Source organism: Dysidea avara, chromosome 8, assembly GCF_963678975.1.
Source record: "Dysidea avara chromosome 8, odDysAvar1.4, whole genome shotgun sequence".
Classification (NCBI taxonomy): domain Eukaryota; kingdom Metazoa; phylum Porifera; class Demospongiae; order Dictyoceratida; family Dysideidae; genus Dysidea; species Dysidea avara.
Window position 1 is genome coordinate 29764035 of NC_089279.1, and position 20705 is coordinate 29784739.

The 20705-nt window shown below is 34.4% G+C and overlaps 3 protein-coding genes and 1 long non-coding RNA gene across 5 annotated transcripts; 2 read left to right on the forward strand and 2 right to left on the reverse strand.

Moving 5' to 3' along the window:
* Positions 1-262: 262 nt before the first annotated feature.
* LOC136263164 (derlin-1-like) lies at positions 263-14024 on the reverse strand. 2 transcript variants are annotated; one of them, XM_066057673.1, is made up of 6 exons: positions 13864-14024; positions 11591-11686; positions 3070-3122; positions 2180-2290; positions 618-2070; positions 263-385 (listed from the first exon to the last, which is right to left on the reverse strand). In XM_066057673.1, exons 2-5 carry the CDS (start codon positions 11654-11656, stop codon positions 1941-1943), a joined length of 360 nt encoding a protein of 119 aa, XP_065913745.1. In that variant the 5' UTR covers positions 11657-11686; positions 13864-14024; the 3' UTR covers positions 263-385; positions 618-1940. The 2 variants fall into 2 exon arrangements, with proteins under 2 accessions (XP_065913745.1, XP_065913744.1); XM_066057672.1 differs by lacking the exon at positions 13864-14024 and having other exon boundaries at positions 11591-12320.
* Positions 5315-6099, forward strand: LOC136263699 (uncharacterized). Its single transcript, XM_066058338.1, has 4 exons — positions 5315-5461; positions 5559-5621; positions 5736-5891; positions 5950-6099. Exons 1-4 carry the CDS (start codon positions 5315-5317, stop codon positions 6097-6099), a joined length of 516 nt encoding a protein of 171 aa, XP_065914410.1.
* LOC136264924 (uncharacterized) lies at positions 13448-14235 on the forward strand. The gene is made up of 4 exons (XM_066059690.1): positions 13448-13595; positions 13689-13751; positions 13872-14027; positions 14086-14235. The coding sequence occupies exons 1-4, from the start codon at positions 13449-13451 to the stop codon at positions 14233-14235; spliced, it is 516 nt and encodes a 171-aa protein (XP_065915762.1). The 5' UTR covers position 13448.
* Positions 14236-18163: 3928 nt separating this feature from the next.
* Positions 18164-20444, reverse strand: LOC136264637 (uncharacterized). The gene is made up of 3 exons (XR_010705254.1): positions 19710-20444; positions 18514-18624; positions 18164-18401 (listed from the first exon to the last, which is right to left on the reverse strand). It is a non-coding gene; the product is annotated as an uncharacterized lncRNA (long non-coding RNA).
* Between the last annotated feature and the right edge of the window lie 261 nt (positions 20445-20705).

A 20705-nucleotide genomic window follows, 5' to 3' on the forward strand; every position in this document is an offset into this window, starting at 1 on the left:
GGAATTAAATTGTTTACATTGACCTTTAGAAATATTCCCCTTCCTGTGAAATGTAACTTATTAATTTCCCCATATCATTATAGACCAGATCCCAAATTCTAATATAGTTCTGACCATACACTGTGAAATAGTATAAAATCTTCAGATTTCTTAACTTGTTAGTTAAAAGCAAAATCGGCACAAGAATATCTAGCTAAAAAAAATTGTTATCAATTTCTACTGTAATATCACTATGGAGATTCAGAAAATGATGATTGTTTTGGTAGTAGTAGCAGCAGTTATATTGGATACACAAGCAGCTCCAACTGTCTCTACAGATGAACTTCAAAGATTACGATTAATTGCAGAAACACAAGTTCTCAGTTCACTTCAAGAAATCATAGCTCTAGAGAAATACACAGTGAGTACACATCTATACACTAACAATACGTAGTAATAGCTTAAATGAAGTATGATTATCTAATTAGCTATTGTTTTATTAATAGAATGAAAAATATGATTCGCCTAATAAAGATTGCTATGTACGCTTTGAGCCAACCAATAATGCTGTGAGTTGACAGATGCACACACACATATGTGCACGTACCGTGTACACAATAAGGTTACTATTCTCTTACACTTGTAGGATATCAATACCATCAGGGATGACGTCACATCACTAACACAACTACTCCCTGTCATTCAACACCTTGCTGACAAGGAGACTGATGAATATATCATCACCAAATACAATGAAATTATCAAGTTCATGAAGACTAGTATTACAGCCCTTAACAACCTGGTAAGTTCAACACCTGTACACACTAATACATACTTGTTATCACGCTTCTCCACACATTTTAGATTAGAGCTTCAGGCAGCACAGATACTGCACTAGCAGCTACAACAGATAACCAACAATGTGAAGAACATAACAAAGTAGTGAAAATGAGTTCCCTCAAGTTACAAATGCAATTGACTTTCCAAGATCTTCAACTTCTCCAGATCAACTAACAGTCCCGTACAATGACATTTTAGAAATCGACAAAATAATACACATTATATTTCATGTACAATTTTCGGCAATCATATCACTTATAAGTTCATGTCAATCTATTTGTATTCATCTCATTTTTAAAATTCATTTTAACAAATCACTTAATCAAATGTATATATGAAATGTGACAGATGAAACAAGTGAGGAGTAAGGACACCTTATGACCAACCAAAGTAATCAGTTCACATGCTAAGATAATTTGGGAACAATGCTAAGTGTCCAGATTATACAGGTGTCCTCATCCTGATTAACAGGATCTACTGTAGTCTAACCACAAACTCACAATAAGTATCACAGCAATTAAAAACACACACACACTAAAGAACTACTGTAACAGGTAAATGGCTTAGAATTGCAACAGCAAAATAATGTACCTGCTATCATTGTTTACTTATATTGTTAAAACAAGGTACTGTATAGCATAAATATTTCGAGGGGCAAATTTTTTGAGGGTGAACAATGTTACTAAAAATAAAATTTCGCAGATTTGTATACACTCCCAAAATGTATTAGGAGGTCTAAATATTTCAAGGATAAAATTTTCGCCGGTAACCCTTAAAACTGCGAAATCAGCAAAAAATTCTCCCCCTTAGGGTATAATATGGTAGTTTATTGCCTTGGTTTTAAACTTAACATATCACAAAAAAAATAACAGTAGGTGTATTCACACTTTAAGCACCATGTCAACTACATCAGTAAGCATAAAGTTTACATACTCTTGTTGACAAAAGGAAATGTTTATATTATAGCCTCTGAGGATGCAAATATGAGTGGTATTGCTTTAAACATAATGAGGAAATTTTGCAACCAATTTGTGTTTGTCAATGATAATTATTGTTAGCGACCAACTAAACTAAATATAACAGTTAATCTTGGTAGCAAATTAAAATAATACATTTTACAGTTAATGTCCACCAAGCTGTTGTCCAGCTCCCCAATTGTGTCTATTGTCATCTCCCGGATATCTGCGAGCGGTCGGCTGTGGAGCACCGAATCCTGACACTCCTCCACGACAGTTTGGAAAATATTTATACCTAGAATAGAATAATACTTTATACACAGCATACCACAAATCTGTTGATATTGCTAAGCACAAATGTGTGACATATGATGCATGTGAGTATTTTCTAAGTTTATTCTTACAATATTTCAGGAGTGTGTAACAGTTCCCTTCCTCCATACTCCTCAGGGTAACAATACTTCAGAAAGTAGTAGAGATGCCCCACTAATATGCCAATCAACTCGTTCACTCCACTGTGTACATGAAAATAGAAAATTACAGGACATCCTAAACTGCACACAACCACTACATACATAAACATTTAAGTAGGTACCAAATTAGCAATTTTCATTGTCACAAATTTTTACATCAAGGACACCTCTGAATAAAAATTGATGTATGTATGCCTTATACATGGTGGAAGGATCAGTACTTTAATTATATAGTAGAAAGTATGATAGAAAGAAAGGGATGATTGTTATTCATGCAGAACTACATTCAGCTGTAAAGCTGATTAGTACAGAACACAGAATAACAAATGACTCTTAATTTGTATTTAAGAGAAAAGTCTTAGCCAAACAAGGCTTGGTCTCTTTTGGTTACAAAAAAATCTTATACATATATGACTTTTAGAAATTGATTTAAAACTTGTGTTTCTAAAGCATCCGTTGTAAAGATGTAGATGTTAGTACCTAGTCTGACACCACCCGCCCCTTTGTAAAAGGTAAGGGTCTGGTGAAATACAAACACTATATCACTTCAAAAGGAATTCAATTAGACAATGTATGTAACTACTGGGTATGTCAACTGATTGTCCTTCAACTCGATCAAACAAAAGAATTGCATTACCAAGGTGATCTGTGTGTGAACGTTATTGGCACACATCAATTTGGTACCGCTGAATTTGAACGTTATAAATTATTTAGTATTTGTATTTCACCAGACCCTTACTTCTTGCGAAGGGGCGGGCAACACCAGACTAGTAAGCACTATGGAACAACAATTCCCCCACACAAACAAATCAAGTACTTACCCTCCTTGCAAGATGAAATTCAATCCAGCAAACACCCATGGTAGATACATTGCCTGAAATAGTAACCCGACATGTTAAGACAGTCTTAATAGCCAGTGCAATGTTTGTATTTGTCCTACTCTCAGCCATTGAAAATTTATTTTTTGATCATATGCCTACACAAAATCAATGTAAATTTACAAGTAATTCTTACAATATCTCTATCCCAAACATCAACCTGAATGTATTCTTATTGGAGAAATATCTTAATCTTAGAGATACAAACAAATGTAAATGTACAGTTTTATACAAATGGGACAACTTATTATTGTATACAAGTATCCTGATAATCAAGATGTTCCCCTTTAGGGGTTCCAGTACAGCACAACAATGTAAGTATAATACAACATTTTTGCAGTACCTTAAATCTCATTCCAAACCAGAATGACACAATGACATCAGCATTAAGTTGACACCACACATACATGACACTCAATATCAGTGACTCCATCAACAACTACGAAGACAAAATTGAAAAATAAATTCCCCTTCACTGGTTAGGGAAACACCTAAACAATAAGATCTCCTTTAGGGATTTTTCTTTGCAAAGAAAGAGAGGAGGGGCTCAGCATTGGGACACTCCTCTACTGGCAGGGGAAACCCAGGACACTGGAGCCTGTCCTAATGGATTTCCCCTTATATACACCCAGCCTTCACATGTATCTCTATTATCAGCAAAAACGCATACATATGTCAAAACTACTTGGGTCCCATAATGACAAAGCAAACATTCCTCTGGAGGAGTGCACATAAAATATATTAATAATTTTCAGTTCTATTAACCAATAAAGAAAGAGAAGCACATGGTATGTGTGAAGATGTTAATATGACATACTTTCTGAACAAGAGACTATAGAATTCGAAGTTGTACCAGAATCTTATGTAATTTCTTATATATATATATATACGTAACTGACTAATTTTGAACTAGCATGAGAGTATAAATTTAAACATAATGACAAAGACATCAATACAATGCTTGAAATTTGGACACCTTATTAATTCCAGTAACGCCTGTTCTTGGTTCCAAAGTATACATATATATAAAAGTAATTATGTGTGTGTGTGTGTGTGTGTGTGTGTGTGTGTATGTGTGTGTGTGTGGGTCAATTGTTATGTTTGGGACCTGCTAAGATGTGGTCACTACAATGAGGTGGTATTTTTTATGAGATAGATGATAAGTGATGGTACATTGTAATAGGTAATGGGTATACCTATTATACGACCATGCAAATGCTGATATGAAGACCTGCATGATTTTAAATCGTCAATATTTACTGAACCTATACTATCCAAAAGTACCAAAAACAGTCTATAACAAAAAGTATTCTATCTGAGCTACGTACATCCAATTGCAAGAATCAACTACCCTATTGAAGATCACAGATCCCAGCTGTTGTGGCTCCTCTGGCGCATGCTTAGATTGCATGTTGTGGGGGATCAAGTCACCACTGGGTCTGGGATTTTTTTCTGCATTCTGCAACGTCTCAGTAACATGTTTCTGACTCCCTTTAGCCTTCTCACAGGTCCCTATTGGGATAGCATTTAATTGTATTGTTCAGATAATTACCTTAATTAAATTTGCAGAAATGTCAATATGAAGGCTGTAAACAAGGGAATATACCCTAAAAAAAGTCAGTGTCTCTGCTGCAGCCCCTCCCACTTTGCAGCTTGTGTGTTTTGTATGGGGAATCCCTAAAAAAATATCGGTGCATGTTGTGTTCAGCCAAGTAGCTATATAAACCGATGAAATTATCTTGTTACTGTTGATGGAAATATTCCTCCTGAGTCCTTCCTGACTTAAGTTGGAATTGAGTGGTCAATTCATGGAATTGAATTAACAAATTCATTTTCCCAGGAGGAATTAGTATTTAGCAACAGAGGATGTGGATACTAAAATGGTGGAATTAATAATTTTAAAAATATATACTGATATTTACATTGCTGTTTAGAAAAATCCCCTTCTTGTGATAGGACTGGAATGCAGCCAATCATGTTTCCCACGTACCAGATCCCAAATTTCAACATAGTTCCGATCATGTTGCAAAATACACTATTGAAAGAGTATAAAAGAATGCAGATACCTGAACATTTCAGTTGAGAGCAAACCAGAGTTGAGAACATCTAACTAAAAAGATCTGTTATCAAGGAGCTGAAAATGATTAGGATCAATATCATTATAGGATTTGTAGCTTTGGTGCTTGTGATGGGAGGTCAAGCAGTTCCTGTTAACAGTGATTCAACTGAACAGAAAACAACAATTCCTACCTCTGACATCAGTGGACTACTTGAAAATGCAAAATTGCAGGTTTACAAAATACTGCAACAAATTACACGTCTGCAGTTGGCTAAAGTACGTAGGTAGCTACACACATCTATGTACAAACACTAGTTATAGTTTAAGGTAATAATTATGACAATTATTATTGTGTTTGTATTGTTTTTTATAGAATGAAACATATGACTTGTTTCACCAAATCTGCTACGAACGCTACAACACAATGTGTGAAGTTGTAAGTTGAGAATCTCTTGTACATAGATAACATCTACATACAGTCTCAGACATGCATGGATACACACACACAAACAAGATACACAATAATGTTACTGTTCTCTTACACTTTTAGGATATCAATGCCATCAGGGATGATGTCACATCACTAACACAACTACTCCCTGTTATTCAACATCTTGCTAACAATGAGACTGATGAATATATCATTACTAAATACAGTGAAATGATCAAATTCATGGAGAGCAGTATTTCAGCCCTTAACAATCTGGTAAGTTCAACACAGAGACACACTAAAAATATTGATCACACTTCTCCACACACTCTAGATTAGAGCATTGGACAGTAAGGATACTGTACCAGCAGCTACAACAGAAAATCAACGATATGAAAATCTCGATAAATTTGTGAAGCTGAGTATGCTCAAGTTGCAAGTGGAATTGACCTTTAGAGATCTTGAACATCTTCCAGTCAACTAACAGTCTTGTAGAATATGACTGGCATCTTAGTAATATGTATTAAAATTTAACTTAATTAGTATACAACATAATAATTTTTTCTGTGTAGCTATACTTTTCGCACTTGTATCACTTATTAATTAAAAGCAGTTTATTTTAATCGATACTTGTTTGAGAAGAGGGCTATAGGTTGAATGTTGTGGAGATAGTATCACTGTTGCATGGTATTGCCCATTTGCTTTACCAGTTGACAGTTACAATTTACATGTATGCAGGAGGACAGTATCTTTTGCAAGTATCATTGATACTGTGAATTTTTTTATCATGGCTATCATCCAGTTAAGGACAAAATTACTCATGAAAACTATAGCATTATACAGTGTACCAGTCTGTTTTATATGTAGCTATACAAGAGGTCTACATGTAGTCTGATATATTTTGGGATTGTTTGCAAATCAGCAAAAAATAATTTAAATTAGGTAACATTGCTCAACCGCAAAAATTTTTCTCCCTTGAAATATTTAGGCTATATACGGCACACAATGGAAGGATAGAATCTACTACAACTACTGTGAAGATCTTCCTGCTAAGGACAAATAATGAAATTGCCATGGAGCAAACAAGCAGTGTTACTTATATACCATATACTAGTCTCAAAGGATCAACAGAACTACATAACAAATCGTTGAAACTATAGAGGATTTTCCCTCACTAATAGGGATACTACCAATACGTTTTAGAGGTATATTCTTTCACAGAATATACAAATGACAAAAGGGGAGGGGCTGTACAGTGGGGACACTCCTTCTTTGGTAGGGAAAACCAGATCAGTTTTAGGGGATTCCCTATACAACTGACCTTCATAAGTTACAGTTCAGACACAACAATTTTTGAAGTTTCCAAATGACCAACACTGTAGTATGTTCTACAAAGCAAGCAATGACAGATGTTACCTGCTGTATCTCTTAGTACAACTGTATAATGTATGTATTGCAGACTATTATAGAGACCATTGTGAATAGGAGCATTGTCATCTTTTATGTACTACATGTTTATAGACTAGTCAAGGCTGGGTATGTAATACTCGCTAACAATGAGTTTTCTATTGGGTTCTGTGAATTGCAATAAAATTAAAAAGCTGACAACACTGAATGAATGATTATATGTATTAACAATCTGGACTTTAATTCTCTACAGCTTTATCTTGTTTCTTACATGATTTACATACCACTACTGCTTTACACATATGGTAATGGACTATGGACTAACAACGTTCAATTGAGATACACACCCCATATATGTAAACAATACTACAACCACATCCCAATATTATTCTTGCATAATCAAAACAATGAGTAGTACATCACCAAAGTGCCATCTTCATGAAGAGTATACAGGCTCTAAACATAATCTACATATATACTGTAGTTATGGAACGCCAATGTGAACAAAAATCCATTATACATATCACACACTATTCAATTCACCAGTGCTTCATTTTCACTTCTTCTTTCAATGTATTATATTACTAAGGGAATTAGTTTGATGCGATATATAGAGCTACATACTCAGAGCTGCATCTTTTAGAGCTACATTTGTAGAATTATTGTGCTGCTAAGCACTGCGCAATCTTCAAAAATTATTAAAGTTTCTATACTAGTATCAGAATGATGTGATAAAATTGTTGGTGATTTTAATACCGGATTTGAGGGTAACTTGATACTAACCACAAACCACAATTTATACAACCAACAAGTTGTTCCTCACAACTCAACTACATAGAGGATAATTAAATCACTTAAATGCTGCACTATTTTTTATAAGTGTGTCTTGTTAGGTGTTGCAACTATATACTAATTGCTTTTCAGACCATCTATGGTTTCAAGTGGTCAATTTTGACAAAACAGATATAAACCTGCAATGTGTGCAATACTAGTACTGCAGTTCAAAGCTGCACATTAGTTAAGCTGCAATGGGCTTTAACTATTTGCTAGTCATTCCATGAACTTATGTAAATACACAAAAGCTAATTCTCTTTCCCAGAAGGAATAAATATTTAGCAAGAGAGGATGTTAGTTGACATTGTGGTAGGAATTAAATTGTTTACATTGACCTTTAGAAAAATTCCCCTTCCTGTGAAATGTAACTTATTAACTTCCCCATATCATTATAGACCAGATCCCAAATTCTAATATAGTTCTGACCATATTACAAAATATGCTGTTGAAATAGTATAAAAGCTTAAGATTTCTTAACTTGTTAGTTAAAAGCAAAATCAGCGACAAGAATATCTAGCTTAAAAAATTTGTTATCAATTTCTACTGTAATATCACTATGGAGATTCAGAAAATGATGATTGTTTTAGTAGTAGTAGCAGCAGTTATATTGGATACACAAGCAGCTCCAACTGTCTCTACAGATGAACTTCAAAGATTACGATTGATTGCAGAAACACAAGTTCTCAGTTCACTCCAAGAAATCATAGCTCTAGAGAAATACACAGTGAGTACACATCTATACACTAACAATATGTAGTAATAGCTTAAATGAAGTATGATTGTCTAATTAGCTATTGTTTTATTAATAGAATGAAAAATATGACTCGTCTAATGAAGATTGCTATGTACGCTTTGAGCCAACCAATAATGCTGTGAGTTGTTAGATATTGACAGATACACACACTATACTATATGTGCACGTACACACGTACAGTGTACACAATGTTAGTTACTATTCTCTTACGCTTGTAGGATATCAATACCATTAGGGATGACGTCACATCACTAACACAACTACTCCCTGTTATTCAACATCTTGCTGACAAGGAGACTGATGAATATACAATCACCAAATACAATGAAATTATCAAGTTCATGAAGACTAGTATTACAGCCCTTAACAACCTGGTAAGTTCAACACCTGGACACACTAATACATACTTGTCATCACGCTTCTCCACACATTTTAGATTAGAGCTTCAGGCAGCACAGATACTGCACTAGCAGCTACAACAGATAACCAACAATGTGAAGAACATGACAATGTAGTGAAAATGAGCTCCCTAAAGTTACAAATGCAATTGACTTTCCAAGATCTTCAACTTCTCCAGATCAACTAACAGTCTCGTACAATGACATTTTAGAAATCAACAAAATAATACGGATTTTATTTCATATACAATTTTCGGCAATCATATCACTTATAAGTTCATGTCAATCTATTTTGTATTCATCTCATTTTTTAATTCATTTTAACAAATCATTTCATCAAATGTATATATGAAATGTGACAGATGAAACAAGTAAGGATTAAGGACACCTTATGACCAACCAAAGTGATCAGTTTACTTGCTAAGATAATTTTGGAACATTACCAAGTCTCCAGATTACGCAGGTGTCCTCATCCTGATTAACAGGATCCACTGTAGTTAGTCTAACCACAAACTCACAATGTGTACCACAGCTGTTCATTAGGTAATTAAAACACACACACACTAAAGAAGAAACACAGGGAAATGGCTTAGAATTGCAACAGCAAAATAATGTACCTGCTATCATTGTTTACTTATATTGTTAAAACAAGTTACCGTATAGTCTAAATATTTCGAGGAGCAAATTTTTTGAGGTTAAACAATGTTGCTAAAAATAAATTTTTCGTGGATTTGCAAACACTCCCAAAATGTATTAGATTATATGGAGGTCTAAATATTTCAAGGATAAATTTTTGCTGTAACCCTTAAAATTGCAAAATCAGCAAAAATTGCACCTCCCTCGAAATATTTAGGTTATATGGTAGTTCATTGCTTGGTTTTAAACTTGACATATCAAAAAAAAAAATAACAGTACGTGTATTCACACTTTAAGCACCATGTAAACTACATCAGCAAGCATAAAGTTTACATACTCTTGTTGACAAAAGGAAATGTTTAATATATTATAGCCTTTGAGGATGCAAATATGACTGGTATTGCTTTAAACATAATGAGGAAATGTTGCAACCAATTTGTGTTTGTCAATAATAATTGTTAGCAACCAACTAAAGATATAAATATAACAGTTAATCTTGGTAGCAAATTAAAATAATACACTTTACAGTTAATGTCCACCAAGCTGTTGTCCAGCTCCCCAATTGTGCCTGTTGTCATCTCCGGGACGTCGGCTGTGGAGCTGACACTCCTCCACGATGGCTTGGAAAATATTTATATCTAGAATATTAGAATAATACTTTATACACAGCATACCACAAATCTGTTGATATTGCTAAGCACAAATGTGTGACATATGATGCATGTGAGTATTTTCTAAGTTTGTTCTTACAATATTTCAGGAGTGTGTAACAGTTCCCTTCCTCCATACTCCTCAGGGTAACGATACTTCAGGAAATAGTAGAGATGCCCCACTAATATGCCAATCAGCTCGTTCACTCCACTGTGAACATGAAAACAGAAAATTACAGGACATCCTAAACTGCACACGATCACTGCATACATAAACATTTAAGTAGGTCCCACAAATTAGCAAATTTCATTGTCACAAATTTTTGCATCAAGGATACCTCTGAATGAAAATTGATGTATGTATGACTTATACATGGTGGAAGGATCAGTTCTTTAATTATATATGATAGAAACAAAGGGATGATTGTTATTCATGCAGAACTACATTCACTTGTGAAGCTGATTAGTACAGAACACAGAATAACAAGTAATAAGGACAAAAGTCTTAGCCAAAAAAAGCTTGCAAAAAAAAACTTATACGTATGACTTTTAAAAACTAATTTAAAACTGGTGTTTCCATTGTAAAGATGCAGATATTAGTACCTAGTGTGACAGCCCCTTCGCAAAAGTAAGGGTCTAGTGAAACAAAAATACCACATCACTTCAAAAGGAATTCAATTAGACATTGTATGTAACTGCTGGTTACGTCAGCTGATACCTTTACTTTTTGCAAAGGGGTGGGTAGTACCAGACTAGTAAGTCCTATGGATGAAATTCTCAGCAAAAAACAAAAGCTTTCATGTGTTGAAAATTCAAACATCTGCTTGTAACCAAATAGACCCTTAACAAATAATTAAAATAACAACAATTCCCCATACAAACAAATCAAGGTACTTATCCTCCTCGTAGGATGAAATTCAATCCAGCAAACACCCATGGTAAATACATTGCCTGAAATAGTAACCCGACATGTTAAGACAGTCTTATTAACCAGTGCAATGTTTGTATTTGGCCATTGAAATTATATTTTTGAATCATACGCCTATACACAATCTATGTAAATTTTATACAGAGTAATTCTTACAATATCTCTATCCCAAACACCAACCTGATTGTATTCTTATTGGAGAAATATCTTGATTTTAGAGATACAAACAAATGTATAGTTGTATGCAAATGGGACACCAAATTATTTTACACAAGTATCTGATAATCAAGACGTTCCCCTTTAGGGGTTCAAGTACAGCACAACAATGTAATTATTACACAATCTTACAATACAACATTTTGTAGTACCTTAAATCTCATTCCAAACCAGAATGACACAATGACATCAGCATTAAGTTGACACCACACATACATGACACTCAAAATCAGCTACTCCATCAACAACTACACAGACAAAATTGAAAAATAAATTCCCCTTCACTGGTTAGGGAAACACCTAGACAATAAGATCTCCTTTAGGGATTTTTCTTTGCAAAGAAAGAGAGGCGGGGCTCAGCATTGGGACACTCCTCTACTGGCAGGGAAAACCTGGGACACTGGAACCTGTCCTAATGGGTTTCCCCTTATATACACCCAACCTCCACATGTATCTCTATTATCAGCAAAAATGCATACGTCAAAACTACTTGGGTCCCATGTGACAAAGCAAAGACATTCTTCTGGAGGAGTGCACATAACATAATTTTCAGTTCTATTAATGAAAAAGAAGCACATGATATGTGTGAAGATGTTAGTATGACATACTTTATGAACAAGAGACTAGAAGTTGTACCAGAATCTTACAATTTCTTACACATACACATGACTACCTAATTTTGAACTAACATTTTAAAGACGGAACACTTTGTCCTATATAGATTTGCTTTGGTACTTTTGTAGTAAATATGAATGATTTAAAATAATGCATGTCTTCATATCAGTGTTTGCACGGCCATATATGTAGTAAGTAGCCATAACTTATTTCAATGTAACATCACTTATCAGCTATCTCATAAACAAGACCACCTCATTGTAGTGACCGTATCTAGCAGATCCCAAACATAACAATTGACTCACACAAGTGTATATACACACATAAATGACATTTTTTTTGCAATTGTAAAAATGACTTTTGGTATATAGAAGAAAATTTATCATCCCTGCTCGGTCATTAGTGAATTACTTTTATATATTTATACTTTGGAACCAAGAACAAGCGTCACTGGAATTAGCAAGGTGTCCAAATTTCAAGCATTGTATTGATGTCTTTGTCATTATGTTAAAATTTATACTCTCATGCTAACAAAAAGAGTATTCTATCTGCACTACATACATCCTAAAATGCAGTTGCAAGAATCAACTACCCTATTGAAGATCACAGATCACAGCTGTTGTGGCTCTCCTGGCACATGCCTAGACTACATGTTGCTGGGGATCAAGTCACCACTGGGTCTGGGATTTTTTCCTGCATTCTTCAACATCTCAGTAACATGTTTCTGACTCCCTGTATTCACAGGCTTTAGCCTTATCAAAGGTCACTAGTGGGATAGCATTTAGTTTGCAGAAATGTCGGTACGAGGCTGTAAATAAGGCTAAAAAAATTCAGTGTCTTTGCTGCAGCCCCTCCCATTTTGTAAATTGTGTGCTTTGTAAGGGGAATCCCTAAAAGGTATTGGTGCATGTTTTGTTCAGCCAAGTAGCTATATACACCAACGAAATTATCTTGTTATTGTTGATGGAAATATTCCTCCTGAGTCCTGACTTAAGTTGGAATCGAGTGGTTAATTCATGGAATTGAATTAACAAATTCATTTTCCCAGAAGGAATTAGTATTTAGCAACAGAGGATGTGGATACTAAAATGGTGGAATTAATAATTTTAAAAACATAAACTGATGTTTACATTGCTGTTTAGAAATTCCCCTTCTTGTAACATGACTGGAATACAACCAATCATGGTTCCCATGTACTAGATCCCAAATTTCAACATAGTTCTGATCATGTTGCAAAATGCACAGTTGAAAGAGCATAAAAGAACTGCAGATACTTGAAAATTTCAGTTGAGAGCGAATCAGAGTTGAGACCAAAAAGATCTGTTATCAAAGAGAAGAGACCTGAAAATGATTAGGATCAATATCATTATAGGATTTGTAGCTTTGGTGCTTGTGATGGGAGGTCAAGCAGTTCCTGTTAACAGTGATTCAACTGAACAGAAAACAACAATTCCCACCTCTGACATCAGTGGACTACGTGAAAATGCAAAATTGCAGATTTTCAAAATACTGCAACAAATTACACGTCTGCAGTTGGCTAAAGTACGTAGGTAGCTACATACATCTATGTACAAACACTAGTTATAGTTTAAGGTAATACTATGACAATTATCATTGCTTTGTATTGTTTTATAGAATGAAACATATGACATATTTCACCAAATCTGCTACGAACGCTACAACACAATGTGTGAAGTTGTAAGTTGAGAATCTCTTGTACATAGATAACATACACAGTCACAGACATGCATGGATACACACACACACACGTACACAAACAAGATACACAATAATGTTACTGTTCTCTTACACTTGTAGGATATCAATACCATCAGGGATGATGTCACATCACTAACACAACTACTCCCTGTTATTCAACATCTTGCTAACAATGAGACTGATGAATATATCATTACTAAATACAGTGAAATGATCAAATTCATGGAGAGCAGTATTTCAGCCCTTAACAATCTGGTAAGTTCAGCACAGAGACACACTAAAAATATTGATCACACTTCTCCACACACTCTAGATTAGAGCATTGGACAGTAAGGATACTGTACCAGCAGCTACAACAGAAAATCAACGATACGAAAATCTCGATAAATTTGTGAAGCTGAGTATGCTCAAGTTGCAGGTGGAATTGACCTTTAGAGATCTTGAACATCTCCCAGTCAACTAACAGTCTTGTAGAATATAACTGGCATCTTAGTAATATGTATTAAAATTTAACTTAATTAGTATACGACATAATAATTTTTTCTGTGTAGCTATACTTTTGGCACTTGTATCACTTATTAATTAAAAGCAGTTTATTTTAATTGATACTTGTTTGAGAGGAGGGCTATAGGTTGAATGTTGTGGAGATAGTATCACTGTTGCATGGTATTGCCCATTTGCTTTACCAGTTGACAGTTACAATTTACATGTATGCAGGAGGACAGTATCTTTTGCAAGTATCATTGATACTGTGAATTTTTTTATCATGGCTATCATCCAGTTAAGGACAAAATTACTCATGAAAACTATAGCATTATACAGTGTACCAGTCTGTTTTACATGTAGCTATACAAGAGGTCTACATGTAGTCTGATATATTTTGGGATTGTTTACAAATCAGCAAAAAATAATTTAAATTAGGTAACATTGCTCAACCGCAAAAATTTTTCTCCCTTGAAATATTTAGGTTATAATTATATGGCACACAATGGAAGGATAGAATCTACTGCAACTACTGTGAAGATCTTCCTGCTAAGGACAAATCATGAAATTGTCATGTAGCAATCAAGCAGTGTTACTGATACACCATATACTAGTCTCAAAGGATCAACAGAACTACATAACAAATCGTTGAAACTATAGAGGATTTTCCCTCACTAATAGGGATAGTACCAATATGTTTTAGAGGTATATTCTTTCACAGAATATACAAATGACAAAAGGGGAGGGGCTGTACAGTGGGACACTCCTTCTTTGGTAAGGAAAACCAGATCAGTTTTAGGGGATTCCCTATACAACTGACCTTCATAAGTTACAGTTCAGACACAACAATTTTTGAAGTTCCCAAATGACCAACACTGTAGTATGTTCTACAAAGCGAGCAATGACAGATGTTACCTGCCGTATCTCTTAGTACAACTGTATAATGTATGTATTGTAGAGACCATTGTGGGTAGGAGCATTGTCATCTTGTATGTACTACATGTTTATAGACTAGTCAAGGCTGGGTATGTAATACTCACTAACAATGAGTTTTCTATTGGGTTCTGCGAATCGCAATAAAATTAAAAAGCTGACAACACTGAATGAATGATTATATGTATTAACAATCTGGACTTTAATTCTCTGCAGCTTTATCTTGTTTCTTACATGATTTACATACCACTACTGCTTTACACATATGGTAATGGACTAACAACGATCAATTGAGATACACACCCCATATGTAAACAATATTAAAACCACATCCCAATATTATTCTTACAAAATCAAAACAATGAGTCATCAACAAAGTGCCATCTTCATGAAGAGTATACAGGCTCTAAACATAATCTACATATATACTGTAGTTATGGAACGCCAATGTGAACAAAAATCCATTATACATATCGCACACTGTTCAATTCACCAGTGCTTCATTTTCACTTCTTCTTTCAATGTATTATATTACTAAGGGAATTAGTTTGATGTGATATATAGAGCTACATACTCAGAGCTGCATCTTTTAGAGCTACATTTGTAGAATTATTGTGCTGCTAAGCACTGCGCAATCTTCAAAAATTATTAAAGTTCCTATACTAGTATCAGAATGATGTGATAAAATTGTTGGTGATTTTAATACCGGATTTGAGGGTAACTTGATACTAACCACAAACCACAATTTATACAACCAACAAGTTGTTCCTCACAACTCAACTACATAGAGGATAATTAAATCACTTAAATGCTGCACTATTTTTTATAAGTGTGTCTTGTTAGGTGTTGCAACTATATACTACTTGCTTTACAGACCATCTATGGTTTCAAGTGGTCAATTTTGACAAAACAGATATAAACCTGCAATGTGTGCAATACTAGTACTGCAGTTCAAAGCTGCACATTAGTTAAGCTGCAATGGGCTTTAACTATTTGCTAGTCATTCCATGAACTTATGTAAATACACAAAAGCTAATTCTCTTTCCCAGAAGGAATAAATATTTAGCAAGAGAGGATGTTAGTTGACATTGTGGTAGGAATTAAATTGTTTACATTGACCTTTAGAAAAATTCCCCTTCCTGTGAAATGTAACTTATTAACTTCCCCATATCATTATAGACCAGATCCCAAATTCTAATATAGTTCTGACCATATTACAAAATATGCTGTTGAAATAGTATAAAAGCTTAAGATTTCTTAACTTGTTAGTTAAAAGCAAAATCAGCGACAAGAATATCTAGCTTAAAAAATTTGTTATCAATTTCTACTGTAATATCACTATGGAGATTCAGAAAATGATGATTGTTTTAGTAGTAGTAGCAGCAGTTATATTGGATACACAAGCAGCTCCAACTGTCTCTACAGATGAACTTCAAAGATTACGATTGATTGCAGAAACACAAGTTCTCAGTTCACTCCAAGAAATCATAGCTCTAGAGAAATACACAGTGAGTACACATCTATACACTAACAATATGTAGTAATAGCTTAAATGAAGTATGATTGTCTAATTAGCTATTGTTTTATTAATAGAATGAAAAATATGACTCGCCTAATGAAGATTGCTATGTACGCTTTGAGCCAACCAATAATGCTGTGAGTTGTTAGATATTGACAGATACACACACTATACTAAATGTGCACGTACACACGTACAGTGTACACAATGTTAGTTACTATTCTCTTACGCTTGTAGGATATCAATACCATTAGGGATGACGTCACATCACTAACACAACTACTCCCTGTTATTCAACATCTTGCTGACAAGGAGACTGATGAATATACAATCACCAAATACAATGAAATTATCAAGTTCATGAAGACTAGTATTACAGCCCTTAACAACCTGGTAAGTTCAACACCTGGACACACTAATACATACTTGTCATCATGCTTCTCCACACATTTTAGATTAGAGCTTCAGGCAGCACAGATACTGCACTAGCAGCTACAACAGATAACCAACAATGTGAAGAACATGACAATGTAGTGAAAATGAGCTCCCTCAAGTTACAAATGCAATTGACTTTCCAAGATCTTCAACTTCTCCAGATCAACTAACAGTCTCGTACAATGACATTTTAGAAATCAACAAAATAATACGGATTTTATTTCATATACAATTTTCGGCAATCATATCACTTATAAGTTCATGTCAATCTATTTTGTATTCATCTCATTTTTTAATTCATTTTAACAAATCATTTCATCAAATGTATATATGAAATGTGACAGATGTAACAAGTAAGGATTAAGGACACCTTATGACCAACCAAAGTGATCAGTTTACTTGCTAAGATAATTTTGGAACATTACCAAGTCTCCAGATTACGCAGGTGTCCTCATCCTGATTAACAGGATCCACTGTAGTTAGTCTAACCACAAACTCACAATGTGTGCCACAGCTGTTCATTAGGTAATTAAAACACACACACACACTAAAGAAGAAACACAGGGAAATGGCTTAGAATTGCAACAGCAAAATAATGTACCTGCTATCATTGTTTACTTATATTGTTAAAACAAGTTACCGTATAGTCTAAATATTTCGAGGAGCAAATTTTTTGAGGTTAAACAATGTTGCTAAAAATAAATTTTTCGTGGATTTGCAAACACTCCCAAAATGTATTAGATTATATGGAGGTCTAAATATTTCAAGGATAAATTTTTGCTGTAACCCTTAAAATTGCAAAATCAGCAAAAATTGCACCTCCCTCGAAATATTTAGGTTATATGGTAGTTCATTGCTTGGTTTTAAACTTGACATATCAAAAAAAAAAAATAACAGTACGTGTATTCACACTTTAAGCACCATGTAAACTACATCAGCAAGCATAAAGTTTACATACTCTTGTTGACAAAAGGAAATGTTTAATATATTATAGCCTTTGAGGATGCAAATATGACTGGTATTGCTTTAAACATAATGAGGAAATGTTGCAACCAATTTGTGTTTGTCAATAATAATTGTTAGCAACCAACTAAAGATATAAATATAACAGTTAATCTTGGTAGCAAATTAAAATAATACACTTTACAGTTAATGTCCACCAAGCTGTTGTCCAGCTCCCCAATTGTGCCTGTTGTCATCTCCGGGACGTCGGCTGTGGAGCTGACACTCCTCCACGATGGCTTGGAAAATATTTATATCTAGAATATTAGAATAATACTTTATACACAGCATACCACAAAACAGTTGATATTGCTAAGCACAAATGTGTGACATATGATGCATGTGAGTATTTTCTAAGTTTGTTCTTACAATATTTCAGGAGTGTGTAACAGTTCCCTTCCTCCATACTCCTCAGGGTAACGATACTTCAGGAAATAGTAGAGATGCCCCACTAATATGCCAATCAGCTCGTTCACTCCACTGTGAACATGAAAACAGAAAATTACAGGACATCCTAAACTGCACACGATCACTGCATACATAAACATTTAAGTAGGTCCCACAAATTAGCAAATTTCATTGTCACAAATTTTTGCATCAAGGATACCTCTGAATGAAAATTGATGTATGTATGACTTATACATGGTGGAAGGATCAGTTCTTTAATTATATATGATAGAAACAAAGGGATGATTGTTATTCATGCAGAACTACATTCACTTGTGAAGCTGATTAGTACAGAACACAGAATAACAAGTAATAAGGACAAAAGTCTTAGCCAAAAAAAGCTTGCAAAAAAAAACTTATACGTATGACTTTTAAAAACTAATTTAAAACTGGTGTTTCCATTGTAAAGATGCAGATATTAGTACCTAGTGTGACAGCCCCTTCGCAAAAGTAAGGGTCTAGTAAAACAAAAATACCACATCACTTCAAAAGGAATTCAATTAGACATTGTATGTAACTGCTGGTTACGTCAGCTTATACCTTTACTTTTTGCAAAGGGGTGGGTAGTACCAGACTAGTAAGTCCTATGGATGAAATTCTCAGCAAAAAACAAAAGCTTTCATGTGTTGAAAATTCAAACATCTGCTTGTAACCAAATAGACCCTTAACAAATAATTAAAATAACAACAATTCCCCATACAAACAAATCAAGGTACTTATCCTCCTCGTAGGATGAAATTCAATCCAGCAAACACCCATGGTAAATACATTGCCTGAAATAGTAACCCGACATGTTAAGACAGTCTTATTAACCAGTGCAATGTTTGTATTTGGCCATTGAAATTATATTTTTGAATCATACGCCTATACACAATCTATGTAAATTTTATACAGAGTAATTCTTACAATATCTCTATCCCAAACACCAACCTGATTGTATTCTTATTGGAGAAATATCTTGATTTTAGAGATACAAACAAATGTATAGTTGTATGCAAATGGGACACCAAATTATTTTACACAAGTATCTGATAATCAAGACGTCCCCCTTTAGGGGTTCAAGTACAGCACAACAATGTAATTATTACACAATCTTACAATACAACATTTTGTAGTACCTTAAATCTCATTCCAAACCAGAATGACACAATGACATCAGCATTAAGTTGACACCACACATACATGACACTCAAAATCAGCTACTCCATCAACAACTACACAGACAAAATTGAAAAATAAATTCCCCTTCACTGGTTAGGGAAACACCTAGACAATAAGATCTCCTTTAGGGATTTTTCTTTGCAAAGAAAGAGAGGCGGGGCTCAGCATTGGGACACTCCTCTACTGGCAGGGAAAACCTGGGACACTGGAACCTGTCCTAATGGGTTTCCCCTTATATACACCCAACCTCCACATGTATCTCTATTATCAGCAAAAATGCATACGTCAAAACTACTTGGGTCCCATGTGACAAAGCAAAGACATTCTTCTGGAGGAGTGCACATAACATAATTTTCAGTTCTATTAATGAAAAAGAAGCACATGATATGTGTGAAGATGTTAGTATGACATACTTTATGAACAAGAGACTAGAAGTTGTACCAGAATCTTACAATTTCTTACACATACACATGACTACCTAATTTTGAACTAACATTTTAAAGACGGAACACTTTGTCCTATATAGATTTGCTTTGGTACTTTTGTAGTAAATATGAATGATTTAAAATAATGCATGTCTTCATATCAGTGTTTGCACGGCCATATATGTAGTAAGTAGCCATAACTTATTTCAATGTAACATCACTTATCAGCTATCTCATAAACAAGACCACCTCATTGTAGTGACCGTATCTAGCAGATCCCAAACATAACAATTGACTCACACAAGTGTATATACACACATAAATGACATTTTTTTTGCAATTGTAAAAATGACTTTTGGTATATAGAAGAAAATTTATCATCCCTGCTCGGTCATTAGTGAATTACTTTTATATATTTATACTTTGGAACCAAGAACAAGCGTCACTGGAATTAGCAAGGTGTCCAAATTTCAAGCATTGTATTGATGTCTTTGTCATTATGTTAAAATTTATACTCTCATGCTAACA